The 13,970-nt window shown below is 40.4% G+C and overlaps 3 protein-coding genes across 3 annotated transcripts; all 3 read left to right on the top strand.

Moving 5' to 3' along the window:
• Positions 1–1,964: 1,964 nt before the first annotated feature.
• Positions 1,965–4,631, top strand: LOC135947067 (uncharacterized). The gene is made up of 3 exons (XM_065495634.1): positions 1,965–2,134; positions 2,188–2,479; positions 3,791–4,631. Exons 1-3 carry the CDS (start codon positions 1,985–1,987, stop codon positions 4,129–4,131), a joined length of 783 nt encoding a protein of 260 aa, XP_065351706.1. The 5' UTR covers positions 1,965–1,984; the 3' UTR covers positions 4,132–4,631.
• A 2,676-nt stretch (positions 4,632–7,307) lies between these two features.
• Positions 7,308–9,279, top strand: LOC135947073 (uncharacterized). Its single transcript, XM_065495639.1, has 2 exons — positions 7,308–7,684; positions 8,711–9,279. The coding sequence occupies exons 1-2, from the start codon at positions 7,330–7,332 to the stop codon at positions 9,025–9,027; spliced, it is 672 nt and encodes a 223-aa protein (XP_065351711.1). The 5' UTR covers positions 7,308–7,329; the 3' UTR covers positions 9,028–9,279.
• A 1,467-nt stretch (positions 9,280–10,746) lies between these two features.
• Positions 10,747–12,417, top strand: LOC135947068 (uncharacterized). The gene is made up of 4 exons (XM_065495635.1): positions 10,747–10,901; positions 11,081–11,361; positions 11,639–11,885; positions 12,140–12,417. Exons 1-4 carry the CDS (start codon positions 10,786–10,788, stop codon positions 12,240–12,242), a joined length of 747 nt encoding a protein of 248 aa, XP_065351707.1. The 5' UTR covers positions 10,747–10,785; the 3' UTR covers positions 12,243–12,417.
• Positions 12,418–13,970: the final 1,553 nt, after the last annotated feature.

Below are 13,970 nucleotides of genomic sequence, written 5' to 3'. Positions count from 1 at the left end.
AAAAACCACGTGCAAATATTGCTAACGAGCCTTGTTGGATAATTCCTGCGAAATTGCTATGGTGCCGCTCGTTTCTTCCTTAATTATGGGGCATTAAAAATGCGGCGACAAAGAGTAATGATTAATTAGAGCATTTCTTTGCCAAAAATTAAATTTCTTTCTTCTGTCAAGACGAGCAAGAATGGCAAATAAAATTTCCTCAAAACTGTCATGGAGGTATTTGGTCCCACAATCTGTGCGGTTCTCCAGTTTTTAAGCCGCAAGAAGAGCCTTAAGCACAAAACAATGAGAGACACGGGCGGAGAAAAGTCGCATGCTTGTGGTCGGTCGTGGCTCGTTTGCTTCGATTCGCACGCACCTTTTCGACCTAACGTCACTTCATCTTAATGAAGACCAGTGTTTTTATTATTTAGAGCTGCATGAGAAGTCGTACTACACACAGAAAAATTGAGCTTAAATTTACACACACTGCGTCAAAATTTGTTAACACATTTTACAGGTGTAAACAAGATGAGAGCAGGTTTACAAATATGGAGTGAGACCAAATATTCGGGCGAAGCTTAAGATTCTATTTTCACACGTTTCCGTTCCTCAACTATAATATATCGTGGATGGGCCGTTACGTGTCTTCCCTATTTTAAAATTGCCCAACAGAACTGGTTTAGATGACCCAGCGTCGTCGGCACTTGTTGGCAGCTGTCGACGGAAACAAGGAAGCCGCCCGCAAATGCAGATAAATCAAATCCCCAACAATTTGCACCTCTGTAAAAGATGAAAAATGTTAGATGTTCTAAAACACGTTTGAATTTAAAATAAAGCGATTAAGCTGTAATTAAAATATAAGAAAAATACCTTTATTATGTTTATAAAGGAGGCACTCAAAAGGATTCGGTTGTATAAGAAGAAAAACATCGGACATTCCTCGTTGGAAGTCGTCATTTATTTTCCTCCTATAGTTTCGGTTATCAACTGCAGTTCTTTTTCATGGAATTATCGGAATTATGAATATTACAGTACAATTTTCATCTAACTCATTTTATACAGATTGTAATCTGCCAATTTAGGACACATTAAAATCTATTCAGAAAGATATACACTTAAAATTAATTATCTGATCCATGGCATACATCGTTTATTTAATTGTTGGCTGGTGAACCTTTTAGTGTATTTTCCTACCAAAGGGATACCCATTTTTTTAGATTACTTCTTAAAAAGAAACGGAAAATAGAGTAAAGCCGCTCACTGGTTAAAATTCTCCGAAATTGATCTGATAATTGCTTGAAGTAATGGCTTCCCAAGAAAAGCGTCACGCAAATCGTTATCTAAGGAGTGTCGAAAATTGGTTCGACTTATTTAAATAACATTGCTTATAGAGTTTGTGTTTGTAATTCAGACTTTGTAATTGAAACTATTGTTATCCATCCCGTTCCATGCCCGACTTCATTTACATGGATCGGATTAAGGTTAGACCGATTGTGCCACATATCTAGAGGAAATATGTGCATTTAAAATCTTCAGGCAATCCGCTATATACGAATTCCGTAACTGTTTTTGCGAGCTTCAATTACACCGCTAAAACTATAAAGCAGAATTGCTTGGATCAATTGAATCAATTTGAGTGTGTTCCAATCGGAAGCCGTGAAGCGTGCCCACAAACCGATAAGCAATAATAAGTGTTTCCGGCCGCAAATCGAGTGCTTTTTGCCCGCGTTCCACAAAGTGGTCGACCACATGAAAGGTTCCGCACGCATCTATTGCGTCTGCCGATCGGTTTGATGGCCCCTCGTGCTGAGCGAACGGAGCAAACAAGCCGGCCGGCCCCAGATTCGGAAGGCGACACCCATCCATCCTTAATTTCGAGCCACCGGTCTGACTGCTTCTTCCTCGGCAATTTTTTTCTCCCAACACGAGCGAATTTCGGCCTGCCCCCGCGGAGGTCGCGTATAAAAGAGCCCGACCCACCGACAAAACGCATCAAAACGCAATGAGAGCAGTGAGCACGTGTGTCGTCGTGGTGTTGGTGGCCGCAGCGGCCCTGGCCGCCCCCCAGTCGGACTACGAAACCGAGGTCCTGGCAAAATTGAACAACGCCTGCGCCCACCAAAAGGCAGCCACCGCCTGCCTCCAACTCAAGGTTAGTTCAATCCGTTTTCCACCCTCGATTTTCCGTAATTGCGGAATTTGCAGGCCTTCGCTTACCTCCAGAAGTTGATGAAGAAGTCATCCATCAGGGTCGCTGACGACATCGTCGTCACCCCCAACTCGGAGTCGGTCACCGAGGTGCTCGAGCTGACCAGCCCCCGCGAGGTCGGCACCGAGGACGGCATCGTCCTGATGGCCAGCAAGGTTAAGAATTTCATCAAGTCGCGTGAGCTGCACTGGACCGTCGCCCCCGACACCGACGTCGTCGTCTCCACCGACAAGGACGCCTCCAGCATCAATTTCAAGCTGGCTGAAACTGCCCGCTCTAGCGAAACTGGTAACATTCCATTCTGTTTTAATTTCCAACCATAACACACAGCAGAAATTATTATTTTAATTTTCAGTATTCTCCAAAATTAACCGTGCAAAATGTCTTTTTAATCAGAATGCGTCTGTTTTTTTTAGTCACTGGGCTTTTTAAAAACTGTGTTTACGCAGTGACAGTGTAGATTCTCAAGGAAATCGTTTTTAATGTTTTCCCTAAAGATTCACTCAACACAGGGCAGATTTTTATAGGTGGGGTTGAACCTTAATTTCATAGTCAAGTGAATAAAATTTGAGATAAAACCTGTGAAAAGAATTTTCAACTGGTACTTTACAATGCCTAGATTACTGTTGATTAATTAATTCTATCAAGGTTTTTTCTGAGCATAATTGAAATTCCGGACATTTTCCTCGAAGTGACAAAACTTCATCATTATAAAATAAAATATACAATTAGGACTTAACTCATTACTAGTTATAAATTTAAATTGATGTCGTTAAAGGCTTCAAAATCGTGCTAAAACACTAATTTTCCCGCTTAGAAATGTATGTAATAAAGGCTATACCGGTATTAAGATAAAATTTAAGGTGCTAAATAGGAAAGTAAATATCTCAATGAAGTGAAAAAATAAGAGCAGTTTGTAAATTATTCAATATAACTTGTGCAGAGAATATTATAAACAAAAAATCCATACTATTCTTTTAACACGTTTGTTTTAAAATTTTCAATACTGGCTGTAAAATCTTGAAAGATTTTTCGCTCCATCTAAATATGTAGGTTCCTGATTAATGTCTTAAAATCTTTCTATGTATAGGCTTGAACACAACTCAATTGCAAATATCGTGTGTATATTATCTCATTGAAAGGATTAATCATGGTGTCTACCTTCCTTGGAAAGGCCCCCTAAAGTGAATGATTGTCACATTTTTGAGCTAACAAATGAATTAATTGTTGCATTAGAACCACCGGAAGAGCTCCTGACAGTTGGAATCCAACCATTTTTAAAAATTGGATTTTTAATTTACTTAAATATCATATTTTTTATCTTCATTGTTAAAATAATTTTTGTCCTATTTTTATGCTCAATCTCGACCGAACAAGCAAAATAATCTTTTGAATTTGAACCAGTTATTAGCAAGCAAAAATATTGTCCGGAACAAAAAATTGCAAGGATTTTTTGCTCCTAAAAAATATCGTTTTTAATTAAAAATAAACAGTTGCTTAAATTCGACAGGGTATTAAAGCAGGTGTGGTGTAATTAGCTCTATTCTATAAATTGTTGTATAACAATTAAATTTTCAACCGCTATCTCACGTGTTTTAGGACGTCTGCACAAGTTCAAGACCCTGTACGCCTTGGGCGCCGCCGCCATCACCAAGATCAGCATCTTCGCCGTCCTCAAGTTCATCGCTCTGGCCATCCTGGTGTTCAAGGCCGTGGTTGTGTCCAAGCTTGCTTTGGCCGCCGCCGTGCTGCTCGGCATCCGCCACCTGTCGCAACCGCACGCCGTGACCTACGAGGTCGTGTCGCACCCGCACGTGCTCGACCACCACGACACCTTCTCGGCAGGCACCAGCTACAGCGGCGCCGCGGCCGCCGCCTCCACCGGCTACGCCCGCGCCGACCAGCAACCCTACCGCGCCTACGCTCCCCGCAAGCCCTAAACGGCTCATCAAAGATAAAGAATCAACCCCCTCCCCCTTAATTTATTACCTTAGTTTTAAGCCACAGAGGAGGACGCATAGTCCTCCAGCAAACAATCAAAATGACCGACGCCGACCTTTTTTAACGGACGAAAGACTGTTTCTCTTCCGCTTCTCTTCCTTACTGTAAGCCTCTCTGCTGTCCATCTGTTTCTCAGTGAATTCCACTCTTATATGAACTGTGAAGCTTTTGTGTACATATGGCTAGATACTCTTCTCTTCGTTTCCTCCGATGCTCCCAACGAGACGACCATACAATATGCCCAACGACTCATTCTCTCATCTCTTCTGTTCTCTCCGCTCAACCGATACCAAGACTAATTCCCTTTTTCATTTACGACCGACGCTGTTTATTCTGCCAATGTTTCCTGGTCTACAGGAAAGATAAATAATTGTATGCCTCATATCCAAATCTGTACGGAATTGTTATTTATATTAAAGACTCTGATCAGTACAAGAAATTGAGATGTTTAATTTCAAATGGTCCTCAGTGAATTAAAGAAAAAAACGGAAGCAATTTATTTTGCGCGGCTCGCTCCACTGAGTATCCCACATCAACTGCGGGAGTTTTAAATTTAGCTGGAATTCGATCGCTTGGGTTTGCACGTAATAAAGTTGTGCTCGTCAGCGCGAGCAATAAAAAACGGCAAACGTCTGCGCCCGTGGCTCTCGTAAATTCGTGAAATGGTAACAGTTTATCAAAAATTCAGTTATGTCCGCAGTCCGCCTCTGGCGACGATTTGCCTAATTTGCGTCCAGTTATTTTGTTTCTGACCCAAACTGGAGCAGAAATCTTTTCACCCGAAAAAGTAAAAAGGATTAACCTGCTTGACTCTTCACGGGTGGCGGCGACAGACACACAGCGCGCGGAGAAAGTTCAAGTTCGATGAGATCGTGTGAAAATGATGCACCTTGACTAATGCGCGCCGCAAATCAAGCGCGAACCGGCTGCACTGCTCCGTCGACTAGCCAATTTAGATCCCGACAACAAGTGCAATTATATGCGCCAGGGGCTCTCCCATCATTGCCCTTGAGCACAGCAGTGAATAATGCAATTAGCACGAACAGCTCAGCAAAAAGACGGCTATTTCTGGCTCTGAAGTAGAAATAGTTTTTGTGGCGAAAAAGCGGTAATCCGATTCTAAGCAGTGCTCGCAAAAAATCTTTGAGCTTTTATAATGCTGAAGCCACCTGTGAAATGTGAAAGCTTTTTAAGATAAGCTCCTAAATTTTACTTAAATAATTTCGGTTATTTTAGGCCATCTCGATGTATTTAAAGTTGAGTTTGGCAGGTCAACGACTAATTACATTTTGCGTTGGTCGCTACAGCAAGTGGTTTATTTAGTCTATTGTTTGTGGAATTTAGCAACAGTTTATCTCTACAGTGAGCAATAATGAAAACAAGACCAAGTAAATTTTAGGACACCAAATTTAATCGAAAAAACAGTTTGTCATTTGCTTAGTTTTGGTTCCTCTCGGCGCGATCTATTCAACGGTGTGCGGACTATGAGACAAATTTCTGGAATAGGGAAAAAAATCCTGATTTTCAATAGGATGACAATGCTCGCCGCTTGATTATTCTTAATGTGAGAATAAACAAATATATATTATGCAAACTTTGGAGCCAATCTTCTCGCAAATATAAACGGTAACCTGCAAAAGTTTTAGTTCTTTCCCAATTTTTAGAGGTATTTCATGTAAAGGTAAAATGGTTTATCGGTACTGCTTTACACTTTAATAAGGTGTAACATTTGAGATCTTCCGATTTGCAGATAAAGTAGCATAAAAAATCTAAGGTACCTTCTTTACAAAAATTCGAAATTATTTGCATTGAATGCTCCATAGCAAGACACGTGTTGGTATAAAGTGATTGCCTCGACCACAGAACAAAATATAATGTGAAATAATTGAAACAGAACCAAGTAACATAAAATGTTTTTCAAATATTTACGCCACACTCTGCCATCTCTGTAAAGCTGATTTCGATTTCTTTATCCAACGCCCAACTGTGTGGGTCTTTTGACATGGAAACTTTTAGTTATAAAATAAAATAAGACATATTATATTAATAATATTATAAAGAGATGTTTCCTACAATTAGAAAAAAACAGTGTAACATACCTGCAGCCTCTTTTTTACAAGATTACTTTGTAGCATATCAAATTCTGCATTAAATTCATTCCTTTAGAATTCACTGGCAACAAAAGGATTTTTCTAGGTTTTGCAGCATCATTCCTCTTGAATGATTTTTACCTCAAGCTACTTCTCTATTAGATGCTGTCAAGCTAAATTAACGACTTTGGACGATTGATGCATATTTAACAAAGTTAATGTTAAAAGGGTAATTAAAATGTTATTAGCAAAAATAAAATGATGCATAAAATTAAAACGGCTTGAGGTAAACGCACACATATCTTTATTTGTTCTTTTTTTGTATAAAATAGGGAGGTGGATGATGCAAGACATGCTGGTGTTGCTGGTCAAGATATTTATTAGTGCTATTTTTGTATAATATTCAATTTTTCTTTCTGAAAAATCAAACTGCATATTTTAATGATTTCAAAAGTTTTCAAATAGTTTACTTCTCTATCCAAAGAGAAACAACGAAATAATAAAAAATATAATTTGGAAAACTTGATGTTTTATTTTTTCGTCAAGTGAGTTTTGGCAGCTTTTTAAATCCACACCACCACCAACAACTGGAATTCACAAAAAAATATCAAATATACATATTTCGCCAAACGAGATTCTCATAAACAAACACAAACAATGAGCTAGCTTTCGCATGTGACCAAAGTCCAGATTGTCGAATCTGGATGTGTACCACTATGTCACCTAATTCCACGCTCGGGCCGTGCAAGTGGCCGGCCATTCCTCTTCTAATTGCATGGAGAATCAGCGAATAATGCATTCTCAGGAGAGGACCACGTCGAAAAGTGAGGAAGAAAAGTGAACAATGCGGCGGGCAATGGCGCGTGGTCGGTGCTCCTAATTCGCGGGCGCGAGGCTTTGTCGCCTGTAGAGGCGATTCGTCCGCGCTCCATTTCCCTGCAGCCGAATTTGTGCACTGCACACTCCTCCGCCTTCCTTTTTGTCCCCTCGTGTCCGAGGTATAAAACGGCGACGGGCTGCACCGAATGCATCAGTCTTTTGCTCAACATGCAATCATCTCGTAGCATCCTCCTGTTCGTCGCCCTGCTGGGGCTCGTCGCCGGTTTGCCCGCCGAGGTGTGTCCGCCGGGCTCTGAGTCGGTCGGATGCGTCGCCCGCAACGTAGTCTCCGAACTGTCCAACGAGGCCGACGAAGCCCTGCCGCTCGTCCGCCGACTCTGGGACGGCGTCGAGCTCGTCAAGGTCGAGGCACAGAAAATCGAGGAGCCCCTCGAGGGCATGGACAACGCCAGGGACCTCTCCTCGTCCCTCTTGCACACAGTCAGGAAGTTCGCCTCTGGATACGAGGTGCGTCTCAGGCTGCAGGACGTTGTTGATGGAGCCATCAAGGATATCTCTGAAGGTTTGATAACGTTTTTTCATATTTTTTTTTAATTTTTAATAACTAAAAACTAGAAATTTACTAAAGTAACAGAAGTACTTTTTAGTATAAATAATTAATTCATTATAGTTACATACAATTTTTTAATAAATTAAAAAACATAATATATATTTTTTAATTTATTAAAAAATATATAATTTATATTTTTTAATTTATTTTGTTTAATTAAATATAACAGTTTGTTATAAAAAGTATTTTTATTTATAATCGACAAGTAAAAAATAAAAAAAGATTTAAATATACTGAGTACTTTTTCAGTTGCAATGTTATAACTATACTCTTTCCACTTTTCATAATCGATATGAAATTACTTGTAAGAGATGTACTCAGATTAGATCTAAAGGTTAAATTATATTTGATATCAAAATAGCCAAAGTAAAAAGTAACGAACGTAGATAAACATGATCTTCACTATATTTGTCTCTTGAATGTTGAGTTCAAGATCATCAAAGCTCTCTTGGCTCATTATTTTTCATCCTAGCAACATTATGGTGTTTTGTTTGAATTACCTGTCATAAGAAAGAATTTCTTTAAAAATTAGTTATGAACTATAAAGAATCAAGGCACCATTGAAAAACTTAAAAATGAACATTTAAATGAATTATAAAAATATAAAATGGAAACCAACTTAAGAAGTTCCCAAGAGCTTTGTTCCTGAAAGCCACCTTAAACTTATTTCTAAATTTTTCCTTTCACTATGAATCTAAATTTACAAAGCAAATACATTTTTGAGTTAAAAACTATACCAAACCACTGCAAAGTCTAATTTTAATTCTAAGGTTCAGCGCTTGCTGCCTTAAAACTCTTTCAGTTCAACCTCAAAAATTAATAAAAACTACAAATTGGTTCTAAAAGTCGAAAAATAACCCTCAATTTTCCATATTGATTACATGGTGTTCTATACTCAAATTAAAATTTCTGGACAGCTCAAGATTTATTGGTTTTAAATACTTGTTTATTCTATTAAATCCCATTTATTTTTAACAGCTCGTAAGGGCGGCTTCGGCGGCGGCAAGAAGAAGGACGGCGGTGCCATGATGCTCGCGATGATGATGGCCGGCATGATGAAGGCGATGGCCCTCGGCGCCCTGGGACTTCTGGCTATGAAGGCGCTGACCGTCAGCTCGCTGGCCTTCCTGCTCTCAGCCATCGTCGGCCTGAAGAAGCTGCTCAGCAAGGGCGACGACGGCGGACACGAGGTGGTGCAGGTGCACGGACACCACGGCGACTACCACCACCGCAGGGCGCTCGACCTGGCGGCCCATGACCTCGCCTACAACGGCCAGGCCCAGGCGACGGCGTGAATCACAACTTAGCGTGTGTGCTTAAGGACTTAAGACTTCTTCTGCCATATTTCTCCTTTTTCTTCTATCTTCCTTTTCATCTGTGACCACCTCTCTCAGGAGAAGACTGAGTGACAATCAATACTTGTGCGACTCGTGACGATCAAACGATTTATATGTTCCTCCTTTGACGCCAGACTAAGTGACTTTGATAATTGTTGACGCTAACTTATTGTATTTATTATTGAATAATAAATTATTTGTATCAAACTATTTTATGGTTTTAACTTTTTCGTCGTTGAGAATTTAATTTTAATTTTAAACGGATTTTGACCGAAAGATTACCATTAAGAAGGATTTGATACTTCTAATGCGTTTGTTCTCCCCATTTTTCTTTAAAAAATCTCATATTTTGTTATAGTTTGTATGCTTGTCAAGCTCATTGTCAAATTGTTTCAGTGGTAAATTTCATATTAATTAATACAATCACTAGGCTAGTATGGCTAAACTTTTCCCAAGCTCTGTATAATTCGACAGCATAGCTCAATGCATATATGGGATTATCAAAATCTAGTTGAAAATTATTTTTCAAAATTAAACTTGTCTGAGCAAACTTATTCTAATTAAAGCCTTAAAGGAAAACTTGATTATTGTAATTTTACGCGTAATTTCAAGTTGGCACTAACTGTGCAATTTTATTTGAACACTAAAAGGAATATATTTGGTAGAGAAACCATTAATTTTCGACAGAGTGTAATGTTTTGTCCTCGTTTTAAAGAGTGAATCAATTGTACATGGCAATGTTGACTGTTTTGGGCTTTAAATATGAAACAGAACGATTTACATTTTAAGAGGCACAACTATTTTCCTTATTAAGCATTTATTGAGGAAGAATAGTACCACTCCATATTTCGGCGTGGCAATAATTGCTTAATACAAGTGTCAGCTAGTCGGTTAATTTTACTCTATAGCCACACATGTCGCCATTCACCACCTCTTGCACGTCCACTCGCTTCATTCATCGTAACTACAGACCACCATACCCTTTAGCTGCGTAAATACCTTCTAGGTTGACAAGATGTTGGAAGTTTAAATTCTAAAATAGTGTTCGAGTGTATACTTCATCTTTAATGATCACTTTGCATTGCAAATTTTCAATGCGTTTGTCACTTTAAAATTAAATAAACAAGGATCGGTGTTCGATGCACAAAAAGTGTCATGGTAATTAATTATCTTCTTAACTCGTGGAATTAAACCTGTTAGAATTAATTAATTAATGCGAGATTTGTCCCGTTTGAGAAAAAAACAAACTCTAAATTAGAATAATTGTAAACCTAATGAGTGCGTCTGCTGCGGCCATCAGAGTCGAGTTTGCCTCGCCTTAATCGTTGTCGTTACTCATTTGGGAATGAAATACGATGTCCGTGCAAACGGAAAAATAAAAGAAAAGAGAAATGCGTGCAAAATGCCTTAGATAATCGCCTTTGCAAGCTGTGTGGATCTGGATCGCGACCCCTTTATCCATATGCACGGCGGCAAGTGCAAATTGCATCTGACTATGGAGCAAAACTGGTCTGTCCAGTTTGCTAAACACGGCTGCTGCTGCTGCGGCGGCGGCGACGGCGTCCATCCGCGTTGGGGTAGTCCTGTAATGCGAATGCACTACTCTAGGTGCAACTAGTTTTGCCAGCCAGCCTAGGAGAAGGGTCGAGATCATTTAAAAGCCAACACTATCCCAGTGTCCATCATTATTTCTCGCTGTGCTGCAGTCACACAAACATGAACTCGTGGTCATTCGTGGTGCTGCTGATTGCTGCCTCTGCGGCCGCCTCCGACATTCAGGACTGCCTCCATGCAAAGTCCCCGGCCGCCTGCCTCCAGAGCACTGCGTACAGGTAGGAACAATTTTGATTTCAATTATTCTCAAAAATTCAATTTGGCAAATTTAAAGATTCTTTTATCAGTCCTATCAGACACATTTAGCTTAAAGATTTTATATTTTTAAATAAACCTGCTAGGTTTTTTGCTATATAATTCCATTACGAGGTAATTCATTGATTGTCTTTTGAAACAGACATGTTCGTGATTTGGTGGCTGAAGAGACCATCGTCCTGAGCCAGGGCATCGAATTGGTGCGACCTGTGAAACCTACCGGTGCCCGCAAGGCTGAGGACGTGGCCGCTGAAGCTGTGCTGAGCCAGGAGAAGGGTGACTTGGAGCAAAGGCAAGAGATCTTGCAGCAGTATGTCGCCGACAAGGTTCAGGAGGCTGCTTCCGAGAGAAGGCTGTCCGTGCAGGTGGACACTGTCGCTGGCAGAATGTACGACACCGTCAAGGCTCTGACCAATGGACAAGGTATGTTTAAAATTGTGTGATCAAAGGCAAACGAAAGCTGGAAAAATCAACCTACGCAGAGTAAAGCATCCCATGAAAAAGGAGATAATTCAAATTACTACAGAAAAAACATAAGTTTTAAAAAAACTTATTTATTTAATTTATTTATTATAAAAACTTACCTTCCCTCAAAATTAACCTCATTCAACCCTGTTTTTATTCTGCCTTTGGCTCAAATAAACAAAAAATTCTACAATTTTAATTGTTAGCACTTTTTGATAACATTTTGGCAAAGCAGGTCGTGCCATCAAGAAGATCATCAAGAGTCTGTTGCCCGTGATTGTTGGATTTATCCTGAAGGTGGCCACCCTGGTGGTGATCTCGTACATCGGCATGGGTCTGCTGGCTAAGAAGGCCGCGATTGGCTCCTTGATTGCGATCGCCATCTCCATTGTCACTTTTATCAGGAGTCTAATCGTAAGTAAACATGCCAAGCACCATGAACAGGCTCAACTTCTGGGTGCCCTTGCTGGACAGGTCTCCGCGTAAGTCACAACACACTTTTACACTTTAAACTCACAGACGCCCTGCTCAAAAGCTAGCTTACAATTGAGAAGAGCTGAATTCGCTCATAATCACTAATCACACACTCCTTAACGCAATACGACGCAATATAGCCGCTTCCCTTTGTTTGGGTTTTTGCCCAGGGCGAAAAGTTCACTGTCACTTTCCTGTCTCTCTACTCTCTTCGCCAAGTGCGACTTTTGTCGGTGGCTCTTAACGGTCCGTTCGCTTTCAGGTATCATAATATCGCGGCCACGCACGACATCGCCAACAGCATCGCCGCTCAGCAGGCTGCCTCAGCCCTGAACCACCTCCCCTACGGCGGCTGGAAGCACTGAAGAACCCACCCCAAACAAAATACACCCCTCTTCCTCTCTGTTACCAACTGAACGTGAACACCGGACAATTCTGGTCACCGCCAGTCCCGCTGATGATGCCAAAATAGTCACTTAACGTTTCCAAAAATTTAATTTATTGCTATTTATTAATAAACGATTAATATTTCCAACCCAATACCATCCTGTTTTACTTCAATACCTCAAATTTGTAATACCTGAGTTGAACAAAAGTTGATTTGGACCAGTTAGTAGAGATGTTTCCGCAACTCCAAAGTATGCAACCAGCTGGACTTGCAAGTGTTACAGGTTGCCGCAGTACTTTCTGATTCTGACCTTTATTTTTCCATTAGACGCTATGCGAGACGATGCAAAAAACATTAAAGAATTTTTTATTTGTAAAATCATCAAAACCTCAAGATAAAATTTTAAGCTGGCTTATACCATTTATTGAAAAACAAATAGGTGGATAAAAGAAGAGCAAAATAAAACCACTATTTTTTTTAATCTTCCACTTCCGATGTGGATTCCTTTCATATCGTAGCTATTGTTTTTTGGAGTGGTAGATGAATCAAAATTGACTTCTAAATTTAAGAGCAGAACTAGTGAACCATGATTCGATTCTGGGTGATTTTAGTGTAAAGAGGACTTCAAAATTTTGAAAGACTTCCGTGATACGGATTTTTTTCTTGCAGACACAGAAAGAAATTATGACAATCGCAAGCTCTGTAAAGGAAAAAGTTTTAGCCTCCGGGAAAATCAAACCAGCCCGTTGGCTCGCATTGTTAAGGCATTCTTAGGAGTTTCAAAGCAATGGGAGGTATTTGAGCAGTTCGAAGATCTAATACTGGCTACCCAATGTCAGAGATGGCAAAAAGTGGTTAGGTTAGTGACTCGAAATGTTCAAATTGCTCGACGGACTGGGAGGCGCTCCGGCGCCGACTCGCCACTTGCTGGTTTGCGCACCTTGCCAGCGGCTTTATGGACAAATTTCTGGCGTTTAAATTAAAAGACCTCGGTGCGTGGAGGCGAAAAGATGGCCACATTGGGCCCATCTCCTTTGCCGCCACTCGGGCCACTCAGGCACCATGTTATCCGCTCGGCGGTGTTATTGGGGCCTGGGACCCAGTGAGCTCATAGCCCACGGGAAGTGCTGTGCAGAGGTTCTAAAAAAAGGCTAGACGAAAAAATATAGCGTAAGGCGGAATTTTAATGCTAAGGCATTCAGTTTGAATGACAGAAGTCTGAATAGTGTATCCAACGACATCAGTATAGACACTTGTGCACACTTTTTGGGCGTGCTGTTTGGTTCGGAGGGACTGCAAGAGCATGATAGGCTATATTTTAAAAGATTACTCAGCCGTGTGTGTGATAATATTAGTTTCATAAAAGATGAAAATGAGCTCGCGGTATATGCTATGAAAATGAGGAAAAAGGAAATTTGGGAGTTAATTTTGGATCATCTGCCATTCTAATAAATAATACCTAATAAAAGGCATCCACAACTGAAGTGGAAGATTGTTTAATAAAAATGTTGTAAATTTCTGTGGCAAGCCCGCTGGCTCGCATTGTTAAGGCATTCTCAGGAGTGTCAAAGCAATAGGAGGTATTTGAGCAGTTCGGAGTTCTAATACTGGCTACCTAATGTTAGAGATAACAAAAAAGTGGTTAGTTTAGTGACTCGAAATGCTCAAATTGCTCAACGGGCTGGGAGGCGCACCGGCGCCGACT

The sequence above is a fragment of the Cloeon dipterum genome, chromosome X (assembly GCF_949628265.1).
Source record: "Cloeon dipterum chromosome X, ieCloDipt1.1, whole genome shotgun sequence".
NCBI lineage: Eukaryota > Metazoa > Arthropoda > Insecta > Ephemeroptera > Baetidae > Cloeon > Cloeon dipterum.
Note: the sequence above shows the minus strand (reverse complement) of the source record. Positions and strands in the feature narration are given on the sequence as shown.

Coding starts and splice junctions, on each gene's coding strand:
- LOC135947067 (XM_065495634.1), top strand. CDS start 1,985: ATGAGAGCAGTGAGCACGTGTGTCGTCGTGGTGTTGGTGGCCGCAGCG. Junction 2,135..2,187: donor CCGCCTGCCTCCAACTCAAG/GTTAGTTCAATC, acceptor CGGAATTTGCAG/GCCTTCGCTTACCTCCAGAA. Junction 2,480..3,790: donor TGCCCGCTCTAGCGAAACTG/GTAACATTCCAT, acceptor CACGTGTTTTAG/GACGTCTGCACAAGTTCAAG.
- LOC135947073 (XM_065495639.1), top strand. CDS start 7,330: ATGCAATCATCTCGTAGCATCCTCCTGTTCGTCGCCCTGCTGGGGCTC. Junction 7,685..8,710: donor CATCAAGGATATCTCTGAAG/GTTTGATAACGT, acceptor TATTTTTAACAG/CTCGTAAGGGCGGCTTCGGC.
- LOC135947068 (XM_065495635.1), top strand. CDS start 10,786: ATGAACTCGTGGTCATTCGTGGTGCTGCTGATTGCTGCCTCTGCGGCC. Junction 10,902..11,080: donor CTCCAGAGCACTGCGTACAG/GTAGGAACAATT, acceptor CTTTTGAAACAG/ACATGTTCGTGATTTGGTGG. Junction 11,886..12,139: donor CTTGCTGGACAGGTCTCCGC/GTAAGTCACAAC, acceptor GTTCGCTTTCAG/GTATCATAATATCGCGGCCA.